This window comes from Megalops cyprinoides, chromosome 24, assembly GCF_013368585.1.
Source record: "Megalops cyprinoides isolate fMegCyp1 chromosome 24, fMegCyp1.pri, whole genome shotgun sequence".
Classification (NCBI taxonomy): domain Eukaryota; kingdom Metazoa; phylum Chordata; class Actinopteri; order Elopiformes; family Megalopidae; genus Megalops; species Megalops cyprinoides.
The window spans coordinates 9825558-9842258 of record NC_050606.1 but is presented as its reverse complement, the minus strand read 5'-3'; the positions used below and the strand labels follow the sequence as shown (position 1 = coordinate 9842258).

The 16701-nt window shown below is 38.5% G+C and overlaps 1 protein-coding gene across 1 annotated transcript; it reads right to left on the bottom strand.

Moving 5' to 3' along the window:
- Positions 1–987: 987 nt before the first annotated feature.
- On the bottom strand, positions 988–15474 carry cnpy1 (canopy FGF signaling regulator 1). The gene is made up of 6 exons (XM_036519457.1): positions 15354–15474; positions 12320–12428; positions 7850–7965; positions 3444–3653; positions 2067–2163; positions 988–1083 (listed from the first exon to the last, which is right to left on the bottom strand). The coding sequence occupies exons 2-6, from the start codon at positions 12423–12425 to the stop codon at positions 1043–1045; spliced, it is 570 nt and encodes a 189-aa protein (XP_036375350.1). The 5' UTR covers positions 12426–12428; positions 15354–15474; the 3' UTR covers positions 988–1042.
- Between the last annotated feature and the right edge of the window lie 1227 nt (positions 15475–16701).

The window sequence follows — 16701 nt, the reverse complement described above, 5'->3', positions numbered from 1 at the left end:
TGTATAATACAGGAACAATAATCCATAGTGTACAATAATTAAAACCAATAAAACATTCAGAATTACTGCCCCAACCTTGGAGTAATGCACTCACATTAAGTTCAAATTCAATGCTCCCATCTCTGCCGGATTCCATTTAAGCCAGAATCATGTCTAAAAATTCATTTAGGAAACGATTTTAAATTTGACCACACCCGTTCAATTTAAATTCAATGTCAGAGCAACTAATTTCTATGTAATGGTGCACTTAACTTTGTCGCATTTTCACCTTTTTTTTGATATTCTAACCTTAAATATCCAAAGAAACATGACAAGTTAAAAAGTAATATATTGCCATCCTAGCAAATTGAAGTGAGGTCTATAAAGCATGACTCTTCCCCCAGAAACTAGTTTTCATAAAGGTGCACTGAAAGTTATGCCCTCAGTGAAATGAAGCAGAATTCAGGACATTTGCCTTCTGACTGGAAATAGATGTACAGTGAGAAACCTAATACATTTGTCTTGCGCTTTATCAAGGGCTCATGGCTGTTAGGTAAAAAGCTCCAAGTGAAAGGGTGTGGATTTGGTTTAAAAATACAAAAAGGTTCATGTTAGTCAGGCTTTGTATTATCTGCAATAAAGAAAAATCTAACCCCATAAAATGCTGAACTGAAGATGACCAGAGATGTTTTATCAAAAAATGTTCACACTGGAAACAAGGCACCAAAATAAATTAAACTTGACACTAAAATGTAATGCTTCAAAAGAACAAAAAACTCTGCTTAATAAAATAAAGAAAATTTCCTTGATGTTTTGAGAACATGGATTCAAAGTCGGCTGCACGATGGTAACATTAAAATGAATTCACGCTACGCAAGCACTATACACACATACACAAAGAATTTCTTAAAATAAGAATTTTATTAGAGTTGAATAATTTTAAATAAAATTGTATAATTTCATTTCTACCTATTGATGGAGCATAGTTTCTTTCCAAATATGTTTGCTTCTTTGTCATTTTCTTTTGGTCATTTCTTCATCTTCAACAGAGGTCCATATAAAACTACAGCTCACCATGTGAAAACACAGTCCCTTTACAATGACCTGAATATGGGAACACAAACAGATTCATTAGCAAAATGCATTTTACTGAATTCCCTTTTATCATTTTTATAAACTAATTACTAACAGCTTCTGAACCTGGTTGAAATAGTTTTTGGTAACATACTCCCACCTCTGCCATTTCTACCCTTGTAGAGGGAACGGCCTACTGAAACCTTCGATCAAAACACCTTGAGACGTAACAGAAGGCTTCTGTAGGCCCTTACGACTTAAACTAATTATTTTAATTCTCATTTCTGAAACAGAAATGTTTCCAGCGGGTTCTGTTTGGTTTGTCTTAGGAAAAAGTATATACCATATTGCTGTATTCAGCCCTGTGATTTGCCTGTGCCCACAGTGGTGTGTGTGGCCATCTATTAAGAGCATGTATATCCTTTTGTGGACAAATGAATGTGGATATACCTTTTACACAAACACAGGCATATTTTCACTTATTGTAGCAATTGCCAATGTCATACATATATAATTACATTGTAGAGGCATTTATGGGGGCGTGTGGCATGATCAAAAAGTGTGATATGCTCCCAAAATTATACATTTATGAACTGTCAAAATCATAGCAATGTGGAGCAAGAAGTCATATCATTCTAAAAAAGGGCAGCTTGGTTTCATTACAACAGCAGTGACATATGCCAGCAAACATGTAATATCCAAAGCTAACTGAAGCCGATAATGTAATCAGAGAAATGAGCTTTTATCAAAGCAAAGCGCTGGAGGAGCCCGATTACAGACAATCATTCACTGATTGATAATTACTATTTATGTTCCACTGGAAATCAATACAAAAGAAAGCTAAAAAAAAAACATCAGTTTGCACAGAAACATCTGTGCATAACTCTGCAGTAACTATGAGGTCATTTACTTGCTGAGTTTACACACATGTAAGACACTGCATATTTAACATTATTTGATATTTCAGTGCACCTTGAACAGTACCTGACATTTCAGTAAATTTCAGACAGTACCTGATATTTCACTGCACAGCTTTTCAGCCACATGGTCTGTCTCTTGGGTAAAGAGTGAAATAATGTCATCTTCATACTCTTCCACAATGTTTTCACACTGTGAGAGGAGAAAAAGATGACAGTTTACACTGTGTGAGCCAGTGGAAGAGTCTGATCTCAGGGTTGCCAAGAACTATCCCATCGCACACATCAGTGGGCATGTCTGTGTAACACACATACACACACACACATACACCACACCACTGAGCATGTCTGTGTGGCGTGCACACACACACACACACACACACACACACACACACACACACACACACACACACCCCTCAGTGGACATGTCTGTAACCCTGATAATTTCATGTCTCCTACAGCTCAGCTGTCATGGAGGATGCACTGTGTCCCGATTCCCTTCACAACTACGATAAAAGTTAGAACATTCACAAAACATATATGAAATGCAATACAGAGAAATTAACATTTATTTTACCACTTTAACCTGCAGATTATTTTATTGCCTCATTTGTCTGTTGAATGTGTTCATACACAAGTATGGGTGACATCAGAAGAAAATAAAACAGGACATATAAATTCAATGTTACACCAAGAATGTTTCAGTATGTATAAAAGATATTTTGCATTACATATCATTTCCACATCTTCCTATGGACCTCAAATATAGGTTCATAGCTCTTCCTGCATACATTGACTGTGAAAATCAAATAACTGCCCTTTTCATAGACTAACTATAAAAAATACTTATTTCACATAAGGGAATTAAGGAATTTCCAAGGCAATCCTAGATTCAACCTAGCGTTTACTTAAATGTGTTCATCAAAGTCAATGGCAAAAAAGTCTGAATTCAGATGAAATCGTTTTATACTAAGACCTAGATTCAATCTTTCAATTAAAAATACCAGTTCATTTTCTTAAATCAATGAATATGTAGTTCTATTCTCCCATGGCATATTTGCTGTTAAATCTTCATATACACTTTAATAAAACCAAATTCAAACTAGGAAAACATCAAGTTAAAATAAATCTAATTCAAAGTTCTGGAAAACTACAGAGCTCAATATTTAAAGAGTTTTAAAATTTTAAATACAAACTTTAATTCATTTCCCAATATATGAAATAAGTCAAAAGTATTTTGCATGCAACATTAAGAATTCACTATATTCTTAGACAAAATATGAAATACATTAAAATGATCATGGCTCACTTGCATCACTGAAAAAATCTGTAGAACAAAATCAGAATCAAAATGAAGTATAATGGTTTCAGTAATTGTAGAATAAACACCTTAAATATCTTATTCATATTTCAAATAACACGTACCAATGAAATATTTTAGTCACTAAATAAATAGTAAAAAAACACACTTACAGCAAATTTCAGGGAATTGGAACCTTCTGGACCATCAAACTTAAAATTTTTAAAATCTGGAAAATCACTGTTGTCATTACTCCTTGGAGCAAATCGTTTATAGCTCTTTTCTTTGGTGTCTGGGTCCACATGGAGAGCATAATCATTCATCTTATCACAAACATCTTCCAGCAGTTCAGTTAAGTGAGTCTCTGACCTAGCAAGAGGAACCTATCAATTAAAAAAGAAAGAAAACGGTTCAACATACAATTCATTGATTGATTGATATAATCTAGAAACTGTCTGTAGGGTTACCTTTCAATTTAAGTAGAAAAAATATATATAAATACAAACTTTTCTTGTACAAATTATTCTGTATGAATGTCTTACAAAGAGGCTTTGTGAAAGGTGAGGTTGAAATGGTCTTTCGAGACCAAGCTGAAAAGTTTAAAAAGTTCAGTGAGTTATGTGTGTACACACTCTCCTCGAACCTGCAGGATAAACATCTGAGAATCTGGGTGCTCCTGATGCTCTCTCTTTTCACTCAGCCAAAAACTTAAGCTCCAAAACATCCCCATTTCAAAAAAACATCCCCTGTGCCAGCCATCATTGTGACTCTCAACCAGTGACATTACAGGTCAAAGTGGCAACTGGGCAAAAGCAAAACCATGGTGATGTCTAGACAGGTCAAGGTGCCTGATGCTCCAGCCCCCCGCGCTCTTCAAACTAAAGGGGGTGTCGAGCACAGCCAAGTGTGGGGGGGGGGGGGGGGGGGGGGGGCGCTGGGGGGGGGGGGGGGGCAGAGAGCCAGGCTTTGGATCGGCTCCTCCACCCTCCACTGATCAAAGAAGGAAGTGTTCCCGTCACCCCTGGTGAATGAAAGGGCGCTGAATTCCAGATGAACTGGATACCTCCGATGCCCCAACCCAATTGTTTTCCTCTGAAACGCAGTATGGACCCTTCCGGTCCCTCTGAATATATTAGGGGAGGGTTGTCACATGCGTTACCGTGCCGACACAAAGGGACTTCCCGTGCCTCGCTGCCATCTGCTCTCAAACAGGACGGGTCCCAGCGACAAAAAGAACCGACGCACATTTAGCTTTTTAATTACATTGCAGCAACAGGGACAGACAAACAGGGGAACATGCAATAAAATCACGGTGCTAATGACTGTAATGAGACGCAATCTATATTGCACCATCCCAAAAGAGAGACAAAGGGTCAACTTCAGTAACTGCAGACTAACACATCACTTTTGCCCATTCCACATTTCGCCAGATTGGCAAAAAAAAAAAATTGATTCCATGTAGGCTGCACAGAAAACCAGAAAAGGCAAGGGGCACCTTCTTTATAAAACTTTTACACCAGCGTTTTGAAGATTTTTAACACAGAGAGCCATATTTTTTGTTTGCTCAACATGCACTGTTTAATTGTTGATGTCAGAGGCATAATCTCTCAGATCTTCCCAGTGGAGGTTTACACGGCTCATCTCCAGCCGAATTGCCATCATGCAATCTTGAAAATGGCGGAAATGAAATTCCTTTTCTGAACAGTCTGAGGGTTTTGAATAGGACCTGTCAATAGAGAATTTCTCCAGGAATAAAGGAGGTCTGGGCCATTCTCCCAGAGAGGAGTTCTCAGGGATGCTACCCTCCACTGAGTTCCCACTGGACAGACTTCAGACTTCTTCAATATTTCAAGAGAATGACAAAAGAATCTTTCATTTTATTTTTCTACCTAGAGGAAAAATGTCTTCTGTGGAACCACCAATTGATTCAAATCCCACCAATTAATTCAAATACATCAACTTGAATTATACTGTGTAGAGTCTGTTCGGCTCTCTCATTTAGATTTCATATTCAGTGCACATATCAGTATTAATATGGTGTAATGTGGTCATTAGAAAATGTGACACAGCAAATCAATTCGAAATTCTCAAAGTGCCACTGAGCAAATTGCCATTTAAAGGTTTCATGGTAAATATATTCTGGGATTTGTGGACATGCCTACAAACCTCAAGAAGAGTATTAATTTCTTTACTGTGGTAAGTGTTTGTGAAGTATCATTTATTTATCAATTAATTGCCACTTTGACAATATTTCATAAACTTGTCTTTTTATGCATATTTGTCTTCATCAATATCTGTTTGTCTTCCTGCAAAATGTAGTGAGCAACAATTTCCAATGTATGCATTTTTTTACCTACACACGGCAATAAATGTTTTATTCCATTATCAATGTATGCTTATGGTGCAATCACAGCTGCAATGTTTAACATCTAACTGGCACATTAGTTAAGACACATGAGTTATGGAAGACACACTGTTGTAGGGAAACACTGGATTACAAAACAAACTACTGGCTTTTGGAAGTGTAATTAGCGTGTATTTTACTTATAACACAAAAAGTATCAGATCACGTTCCTTTCTTTCACCGGGGGGAAAACAAGTGAAGCAACCGAAGCAAAAAAAATTCCAAAGAGACCGAGAATATCATCTAAAAAGACCTCACTCACTACAGAAATAAATGAGAGCTGTCAGGATGACGGCTGAGCTTTGGACAGAACAGCTGGCGCTTCAGAGCTCAGTGCGTTTGCACATGAAGCTGAGCGCGCCGGGCTTGCTGCTGAACGAGGGTGGGTCTCTATGATGCATATGAACCAAAGTGGGCCTGTGCATGAGCTAACTGCTCAAGAAAGACTCTGCGCAACAACATAAAGGTGCCACTACTCAAAGTGCGAAGTGCGAGTGTTTAATTATTTTATACATGGCACTAAGCCGGTGACTGCTTACAAACTGCTCAAAAAAAAAAAAAACAACAAAAAAACTCAGAGAACACGGTGTCTTGACTTGTATCTGCGTTTTGACTCGTCTTCCCAGCACTGACTGAGATCAGAACGTGCTGCGCACAGCATTTTTCCATTAACATCGCGAACTCCGCCATCGTCAAACTGCATCACCGTGAAACAGGGAGCGCCCCTGCTAAATTATTTAACAACAATTTTTTTCCCCTTTTTCCCTTCAACATCTGAATTGCTGAAAGCTGACAGACACCAATGGTAATTCCTTATGTCAGATCCTGACATCTCCTGGAAGGGGGGGGGGGGGGGGGGGGGGACTGACACACCGTGACTCATAGCAGGTGACAGCATTTACACATCTAGCAAAAAAATATATATATATATACTTTCCACCAAAACAGAGGTGAAAATGCAGTTTACAAATCTAATCTCAGTGCGGAATCTCATAGGATATTCATGACTTCTACTTTTGCAGTGTGCGGTTTGAATACATATATATGCTTTTACCCCCCAGGTTCTGAGACTTCAAAAACATTGCATTCATGAGGAACACATTAATCCAGTATAATCATTTACAGATGCATTCTGAAAGTATAAAAGATGCATTCTAACAGAGGAAAAGATGACAATATAATACTCTTTGCTAATATAGATGCAGTTGCATTGCCCTTTGTATTCCATCAAACACACTCTCCTGAAATGACGCCTTTACGCATTAGGAATTGCATGTAAATGGGATTATTTGTCTAGAAGTGTGTGACAGTAAAAATTGTAAGGGGGGACAAATTCATCAGATACTCTCAGATTAACAGTAACACATGGGTTTACGTCCACATTGCTTAAAGTAATCATAGCGTGGTAAAAATACGACAGTCCTGGCAGCTGGGCAAGACTAATTACCTACGGAATACCATTAAAACAAACACTTCACTGGATATTATCAAAAGGAAAATGCACATTTCATCTTCAGGCATCTTTAAAAAATTTAAAACACAGCAAAACTTCCACACATCAGTCAGACTGTATTCCACAGCAAAATGAATTGTTTTCTTTGATGCTTCTTTTGTGACACTAAGATTATAAAATATTCATCATGTTGCAGAGGTCTCTGTTTTTGAAAACTTGTTCTGAACACATACATCCTACAATGGTAACTGAATTTCACCTGTATCAAGGCAAAGTAAATACACAACATGAGTGCATGGAAAACTGGATTTGTCTTCATTTGTCTCTCTGGTCATGCTATAGGGCCGTTAGACAGTCATAGCCCGTGGCATTGTGGGTGTGGATAAATGGAATCAAACTACAAAATTTGTGGAACTGTCTGTTTTAATTCAGTGGCGGTGCAGCACTACAGACAGAAATTCAAATGATCTGCATTTGATTTGTGGATATCAAAACGGAGGACGGGTGCATTTGCACTGACGGCATCCGAGTGACTCCCAGCCATCTCGCAGGCCGCAAGAGGACACCAAAGTGGCAGGATGAGGGGTCGATGAAACCACTCCCTCCCCCTGGCAGAATGAAGTCAATGGCTTTCTGCCATTATGAACTCCCAGTATTTATCAGTAAATGACACTGCTCAGGCAAGAACTCCAGTTTAGGGAAAGTGCACGCCTTTTCCGTACCTTTTTGTCATTCAGGCTCCCATCAGGATTAAGTCTAAAGCTTCCCACATGTATGGTCTTCTTTGGGTCCACTTTGCTGATCGAATAATTCAGTTCATCTGCAATTGCCCTGCAAGCTAAAACACACACATATGCAAAGCATTACAAATCAATTTCAATGCATTTTGCACGGAACACAATGTCACACGGTCCCAAACAAACAAAAGCCATAATAATGCTAAAACCATTGATGAACTTGCAAGAATGTGGCAAAAGACTGGCCAGTTACTCTTACAGTACTGTGGATTGCAGCAGCCACTGCGGTGCTGATAATGGAGTCTGTGCTGTTGGTACCGAGGTCAATGATCCATGAAATTAAGAGACGGCCATGAGATCTTGACAATCCTTAAATGCCAGCATGAAATATGTGAATGGAAAAAAAAAACACGAAAATTTCTTGTTTCATTTGAAAAAAGCCAAAAATTGAAGAGAAAAAAAAAACAAATGCAACTATAGACATGAGAACACCTTGAAATATGTCTGATTTCCTGCAAGTTCAGTTCCATGTTCACCACGCACTGGTCACCTATATCTTCCTTATAGAGGAAAACCAAAAGCAAATCAGTATGTTTGAGAGAACATACGCTATTACTGAAAGGGACATCTGATTGATGAGCCCTGGCAAAGTAGTGCCCCATCTACACTACCTCCTTTCAGGACTAGCAAAAATATTTGTTGACGTTACCTCAAACACAGTAAAGAGGCACTTTCCCCAACAAATACTATCCAATATTTCCTTCATTTTTTTCCAATTAATCTGGCCCTATGTTTTATAATTACACCATGCGAAGAGAAGATGGTCTTTCAAAGCTTCAGTGAGGTGACACTGAAGGGGCCTGTCCAGACAGGACAGGCTGATGGTCAGGAGTGTTTATTGGGAGATTATTTATTATCTCACCCTGCATACAATCAAACAGTTCCATATACATTTGACACACTTGGTCTGCGGTGCCTCTTACAAGCTTTTTACACCTTTTGTCAACACAGTTTTCACAATAACATTAGCTAGCAAGTTACATACTTTTTGTCAAGAAATTGAACAGTAAATCAAACTACATACAAACGACTTTTTCTGGTGGTCCCACAGACATCATCTGAGCAGCTCGGAAGCACATGACGAGTCACTGGGGGGTGGTAATGAGCAGTACAATTTAAACAAGGGGACCCTGACCAACGTTACCAACCGTACCTCAGTGGAACACAGCCAATGGTGTTCCGCCACTGGTAATTGTTCACTAATTGACACAACCCAGATTCAAACTTGCTATCTTTTCTGACTGAGCCACTGGGGAGCCTGTATCTCTGTCACATTTTGACACAGCAGACTTATATAAACTCCTGTAAGGCCAGACAATTTCTCATACTGTGGAAGATGAAGATGACTAAATCTTTACAACACAGGGTTTCATTCCCTCTATAGTGCTCAGGGATCACAGGGAGAAATAACAGCATCTTTAATAGCAGCAAAATAACATCAAACATAACAGCACTTTTAAGCAACTTAAAGAACAGCCCTGAGGCAACATCAGTATTAACAGAACAACTTATTTCGACTAAGTTCAGCCCTCCTGGCCTTACAAGTGGCCTGCGTCCATGAGAAGGGAATTCTAAGTGAAAAGGTTATACAGCATCCATGAAGTGCAATTTCCTGAACATTTATGGTCAAACAAAAACCTTGATATGCTCCTCTGAAAATATTGGACTGCAAGTTCTGTGTAATGAGATTTTATTTCTGCCTCAAAGGGTTTTCAAGACAGCTTAAAATTAAACTGAAATCATAAGTCCAAATACTACATGGGGAGAAAAAGCTGCAGTTTTCAGCACAATATCTGAGAGCAGCTTGTGTGGAGAAACCCAAAGCATTAAATAGTCAAACTGACATTTTTAAAAAGATGCTACAATAAAAACACATCCAACTGCTTTAAATTACATAACTGACCACATAATAACGTGCTGCAAAGCTAGTTTAAGAATCTCAATACACTTTGAATGTAAAATTGTACTTGTTTACTTACCTTTACTTATTTAGTTATTCATTACTTCGCCTTGCAATGCCATGTCCCCCCAATGGCCACAATCCCTCCACCTACCTAAAAGTCTATAGAGTGACGTGATGAATGGATGGGATATATTTTTCTTACTCACAAATTTTTATGTTTTTTTTTTTCTTTTTTGATTCCATATTTTTACACAAGGGATTCTCAACTGCCTTTCCTTGAGGTTGAGGAATCATTTTCCATCCTTGGGTTTCCATGGGTGTTTGTGTGCCTCATTTTCCTATACAGCACTTTGCAACAATGGAATTGCAAAAATGCACTACAACAAACATTTTTATTGACTATGCTGTTGCTTGCAAAATGTACAAGTAAAGAGTTATAATGTGATTCAAACAGACAATATTATGTTCTTGTGTTACTTTGTAATTACCCTGTATAGAGAAAGCGGAGTTGAGTAATTCTTTCCATCTGAACAAACACTTCAGTTCAATTTACATAAAAACACTAAAATACATACAATAATATTGGCAGGACTAAAATGGTCAAGAGAGTTGAAAACAGGATACAAACAGAAAGTGTTTTAAAATGTTACAGAATATCAAAGCAAAGTTGTTGAGGAGAAAAATCATGCAAGACTTCAAGTACAAAACCATGAAATTTCTAATCTTGAGGTTTAATAAAACAAGTGGTTGCCATCTGACATGACAAATACTAATTTCACAAAAAAAGCCATTTCTTATTTGTAGACTTATATCAGAATAAACGAAAGCATTTAAAGTTTTCTAAAACAGATCCACAACATTGTTTACACAATTTACACTGAAATATTTATCGTAATCTGTATTGTAATCTACTGTAACTCTTAAGAATAAATAAAAACGACATTTTCTATAGAGAGCACTTTTCTAATTTTTTTAATCAATAATCACAATGGACACGAGAGATGCTTTATGGATAGCTTGTGAAGAATATTCTTCTTTCTCCTATTCCGTTTCATTGCAATAAGTGCACATTTGTATTTACTAAAGCCACTTTCACATGGAAACCCATCCTCAACCCAGGATCTGAATCCCTGTTTTTATCCCTCCACTGTGGCCTGTTTACCAGGCTGGTGAACACAGGGACTTTCCCCCGTTTACCACAAGGAAAACCTCTAAAAACCCCAACATGTGAAAAATCATGGCTGGTTAAAAAGCAAATGTAACACCATATTATCCTGCTTAATTTCATCAACTGTTGAATCCCTTCAGCAGACTCTATGGAAATCACAAATGCTACCAATAGGCCTGGTCTAGTTCTGTTTGCCTGTCTTTCACATTAAAGCCAAGAGGGCCAAGAGTAAAGAGCTCTCTTAGTGCATGGACTTTAATTACTGTGCCCCTCAAAATGGAGGTAGCACTGCTTGGGTACCTGGAGTGGAGTCAGCTGTATGCAGAATCATGTGCACTATACACTGACATGACATAAGCCACCCAGCAACTGTGTTGAAGCCGAAACACACAATCTGCCACAGAGACCCTTTCACTGGTGTCTTACAGAGCACGACACACACAGCGAACTCCTGATTGTTGTAACTGCATTGATGGTGCTGCTGTTGAGGGCTGTGGAGGACAAAATGGCTGAAATTCACATATAATTTCACTAACTTGCACACCACACAAGTATTTTCCTTTCCTTAAAACTTCACTTGCAGTTGTGTGTATTAAAGTACTGGTATATCATTCAAAACTTTGTCAGCTAATTTACAAAATCTTGAGCAACCTCTGGATAGTTATGCAAGCTCAGCAAGCAACGCAATATGAGAGAGATCTCTGTCCATGTTGATGCTATGGAAAGGTGCTCTGATTTGATCAGTTCTTTCCTCTTTTACAAGAATGTTATAGAATATTTACTGACATAAACACAAGTTCTCACATCAAAACATATGCATTACTGTGTTAAAAAACACAAGGCTGTGTTAAAGGTACAATGCCAGGAGAAACATGAAGCAGCAGATAAATAATACTCCTGTGTTCATAAATGGCTTGTGCCATAAATGGAATATGATGCATAGTGAAAAATAGACAGCTATCCTAATCTCACTTTTAAACGTTTAAAAGCACTGCACATGTACTGTATGTACCAAAATACAATGAATGAAATTTGCCTTACCCTAATTAGAAACACACACACACACACACACACACACATACACACAAATAAAAATAAGAAAGCACATCTGGAAAGAGCTTTCATGAAGTCAGATTTCTAAAAATGGTACTCCATGTCAGCACACCCGAATTCAGATTTTACACTAACAGCTTCCGCCACACAGAAGCATTCATCAGCTCATCCAGCGACATCACTCTCTCATCCAGTGACATCACTCTCTCTGAGCATTTCCCACCCTTCAGCATGGCACAGCGGGCTCCAAAAGACAAACGGCTCCACTCACCAGAACAGTACAGCATCTCGTCCTTCTTCCCTTCAGCTGCCTGGGAGAAGACAGACAGCACCACAAACACCAGGCTGATCTGCGGAAGGCATGCTGCCATGTTCATTTCCTGTGGGTGGAAGACATGTCCTTATTTAGCATGTCCTTATTTGGCCTCATTTAACTCACTTCTGAAACCTTTATTACAAAGAGAGTGTTTGCAATTCAAGGTTCCGATCAAGTTAGGGGTAAATTTTGCATTTGTCCATGATGCATACACCCTATTCTGACATGGCTTTTGTCATAGCTAATATTTAGTAGAGTTATAGCTCTGTTATCCTTTATTACAAAATTTATGATTCAGATAAAAACTACCCATTCTTCACAGCACCACAAGCACATTCCATTTGTTCAGGTGGATGAACACATCCATTAATTACCATAACCATTCTTAAACCGCCATCACCATTAAACCCACAATAAAAGCAGTGTTGTATATGATATAACTGCAGCTGTAGAAGGGGTGTGATGGACATTGTGCTAGTGAGTCATGGACTGGAGAGTCAGATGCATCTGACATCATATAATGAGAGACCGGGCTACACAGATGAGCAATACTGTGTGTCACAGAAAACAGTGTTGGGTTAGGGAGCCCAGTAGGCATTCATTATGCAGAAAAATAGGCAATGTAGAGCTTTCAAGTGGTACAGGACACAAAAAAACCCATGGTCAATGACAGAAAGAACACAATTAAACATTGTGAGAGGGGTTAATTCTTATTGGGGTTAATAACGTGCAACTGGTATTTCATTCACAGTTTGGTTAAATTAAAGGGCACATTTCAACCCGACAAAGGCACAACAACAGCTATCCTTGACCTTGAGAGCTGGCATTTCTCCATTCACATTTGAATTTACAACCTGCACCGGAACATTTAAATTTATCTTCCATTCAAATATATATTTAAATGTGTTGGCTGAACACAATGGTCACGTTGAACAAAGAACGTAATGTTGCCAGCACTTTGACAGTAATCTTTCCTTGATCTGTTCAGTTGTCCGTTGCAGGCTAATCAAAGGTGAGTTCAGTCACTATGCACCCAAAGGAAATTGAAGCACACCAGAACAGCCATTAACTGTTTTTAAGAGTTCTTATAATTTTTAAATTAGCATGTGGCAAGGCCTCTATGAAGTTAACTTCAGTGATTTTAATAGTACAGAAAAAGTTGTTTTTCCTTGAAGCTCAGACATCTTCTTACACCCAACTAGTAAATGTAACAGTGTAGAAAGAATTACAAACACAAGCTTAAAAAAAATCAAAAACAAAACATCACAAAGTCATAGCTCAAATTCCAGATTGTACATGGCAGGCATCTTGTCCAAATACCAAGACCTGATTACTTAATCCTTTACAAAACAGCAAGAAAGCATACATTACATAGCTCACAAAAAAGTGACAAGTGCCTGTCACTCAAAAAAAAAATCTGCTCAATTTAGCATTGCACCTACACAAGAGAGTGAGTTTAGTACCGATTTGTAACCCCAAAGGTCTTCAGCAGTTTTTCTCCCCCACAGTGATAAAATGCTAAAACTCAATTTAAAAGGTCCTAAACAAAAAGGCGAAGCCGTCTGCTGAATTTTGGTGGGAACACCAAGAACCAAACCACCAAAGTTCAGGATAACTTTGTAGCCAGAACTTATTTAAGCTGAGTCACCCTTAACAGTTTTACCAATCAGCCTGTGTCCAGTGCCAGACATCTGCACTCTTCACATATTAACTGCTTGAGCCTACAGTTAAATGTGCACCCTCCGTAACCGTACACATATCTATATTTTAAACATAAATAAAATAAACTATTTGCAATATTACTGCCCGTAGTGCCAAAACATTTATACTTGTATTTCCTGTTTGTAGTCTTTGGTAACAGTTACAGCTTTTGTGCCTGAGGGACTCCAGGGATGTAACTATGAGAGGTTAACTGAGGCAGACTTGCCCTCATTCCAGAAAAATCACAGGTGCACAACATGTCATCCTCGCCATTAGTACAGTTGAATGAACTGGTGCATACAACCAAGCAACCATCCGCGGCTGGCTTTATCTCTTTGAGTCATTGATCTGCCATTTCTGACTACTGCTACAGCGGGTTACTACTTTGTAACAACCCAGTTTCATAATTGTGTTTTTTTAGGTCATGCCTCTACTGTCCTGGCCAAATCTCCTCCAAGTACTCGGCCAATCTACTCCACACAGCCCAAGGTAAAGCTGAAGAAGGAAACAGATTCGGAATTTGATAAATATTTTATGGCTCCCGGTGGTTCTGGGTTAGTCTGGACCAAATAATCAATAATATTTTTCAACATCTGTGGGCTAATTATTACCTACGGTGGAGTGTGTCGTTATAAGTATGACTGGAATATGAACCTCCCCCTCGGTTTTAGCTGTGCATTGTAAAAACTGTCTTTTCCGCATAGCAGTTCCCTTCGATTACATTTTAAACGAAATGAAGATGCAAGTAAATACCACCGGCAGCTGCTCTTTTACTGTGGCAAAACAAAGTTTTCATATATAAAGTTAAAGGGAATTCAGAAAGCGTGCAGCGTGTTCACATGAACAGAGGTGCACGCACCTGCGCATAACTAGTGAACAGGAAACAATTGCTTTAATCAAAATAGCATATTATTATCATTTCCCTCTATCTACTCACTATTTATTTAACGTAAATAACCAAACACACCTAAACGGATAAGATTAGAGAGGAACAGAAACGGTAACAATGGCGGAAAACATGAACTTGTTTACCTTTTCAGAACTACCTCCACATGTTCTCGTTTCTCTTTTGGCACGCGGTATTATATCTGGTACTGATACCAATACAATTTGTGCATTGCTTATATTTATCTACCATTGTAAACGTCAAGCCTTCACACTTGTTTTACCTGTATTTGGAGTCTACATAAAGAAACAATAGTCAGGTGTGCAAGAATGTTTAGGAGAAAACTTTTTTTAGCCCGAAACTAGAGTCTGATAAACCAAACAACAGGATAGTTAGGCTCACCGTGTGCAATAATGATATTAGCTCCTCTTCTCAATTCGCTTTTGCAAAAAATTTGAAGCTAAAATGTAAGTGGAACCGCATATGTTGCAAGGCAGACGCTGGCCGCATACGTGCCGGTCTGTGGCGCTGCCACGATATGCAAAGAAACCAGTAAGAAAGAGAGACTGACAACTAAGGAGCCAATAGCATCGAAACAATGAAGTCGTTGTCCAATCACAAAGGTGAAGTTTTTAACTTTCCACATCCCGGATATGTCCGAAACTAGACGCAAGATAGATATCACAATCTAAAATTTGAATACAATCCAGGATAATGTGCAGAGGTAAAGCGCAGTCTACCTTGCGTTGGTGCTGCTACAGTGTGCTGGAATGCCTTTCACTTCTGTTGATAGAGCAAAACGTTACATGCAAAACGTATACCTTGCACGTATTACTACGTGAAAATTCTTACACATTTCAACAGGCAGAACAGTCACAGACTATGGTAAAAAGTGGCTGCAAAGCTGACAGTTAAATTACCATTTCCACTGAACGATATGGTCATCATTATACAAATTGTTGTAAGGACTTAGAAAATCGTGAAATCGGACTGCGTATTGTGTTCTATGCACTCAAACAACCTTAAGGCCACGGACCTAAATGTTTTAAGGAACTACATCTCAGAGGCACTGTATTTATTTCAGGCTTGTATAGGTATAGGGTATACCTTGCCAACGTGTAAGTTGTTAAATGACGTACCCGTCGTTCAAATATCTGCATGTATCATTGATGCAGATATGAAACTGCAATATCTGTAAAGTGAAATACATTAATATTGCGCGTTAATGGCCACTTTTTAGAGGTTCGGAAAGATGCGCGCAAACATGAGGCTTGTCCTTAAATTTGTCTTAAGTAAATTCAACAGAATACTGTGTAGCTATAAAAGGCATAAAAATTCTCATGTTAATATCTTCTTGTATGCCTTATTGTTTAAAACAAATCTTGTAAAGCTTACAAGATTTAGGACATGTCAATGTATATAATTCCAAGCCCAGAAAAGTATGGTCTTCTTCCAATAAACTACTGGAGAGAAAATGTCTGAAGGGTCTGGAAATCTGAAGACAAATACCAGATCCCCTCTGTATCACTACACTCCACGTGGGACCCTTTGTCTTACACCAGGAAGCCCCTGTACACTTTCTCAAATTAAAAATCTTACATTTGATCCTGTTTATCCCTCTGGCTGTCAGGTATTGACCACAGAAAGCTATCAAAATCCCCTCTTCCACGCTACAGACCACATAATGAGCCAATATAACAAGACTGTGGTGTAAACCTTGGCTTTTCTGAGTGAGTCACATGGGCTTTGT

What these genes read in the sequence shown, in the direction of transcription:
- cnpy1 (XM_036519457.1), bottom strand. Translation starts at nt 12,425, where the DNA reads ATGAACATGGCAGCATGCCTTCCGCAGATCAGCCTGGTGTTTGTGGTG. An exon ending in CGAGATGCTGTACTGTTCTG is followed by an intron (nt 7,966 to 12,319) that starts GTGAGTGGAGCC and finishes TGTGTGTTTTAG; the next exon opens with CTTGCAGGGCAATTGCAGAT. An exon ending in GCTGTGCAGTGAAATATCAG is followed by an intron (nt 1,084 to 2,066) that starts GTACTGTCTGAA and finishes TCCCATATTCAG; the next exon opens with GTCATTGTAAAGGGACTGTG.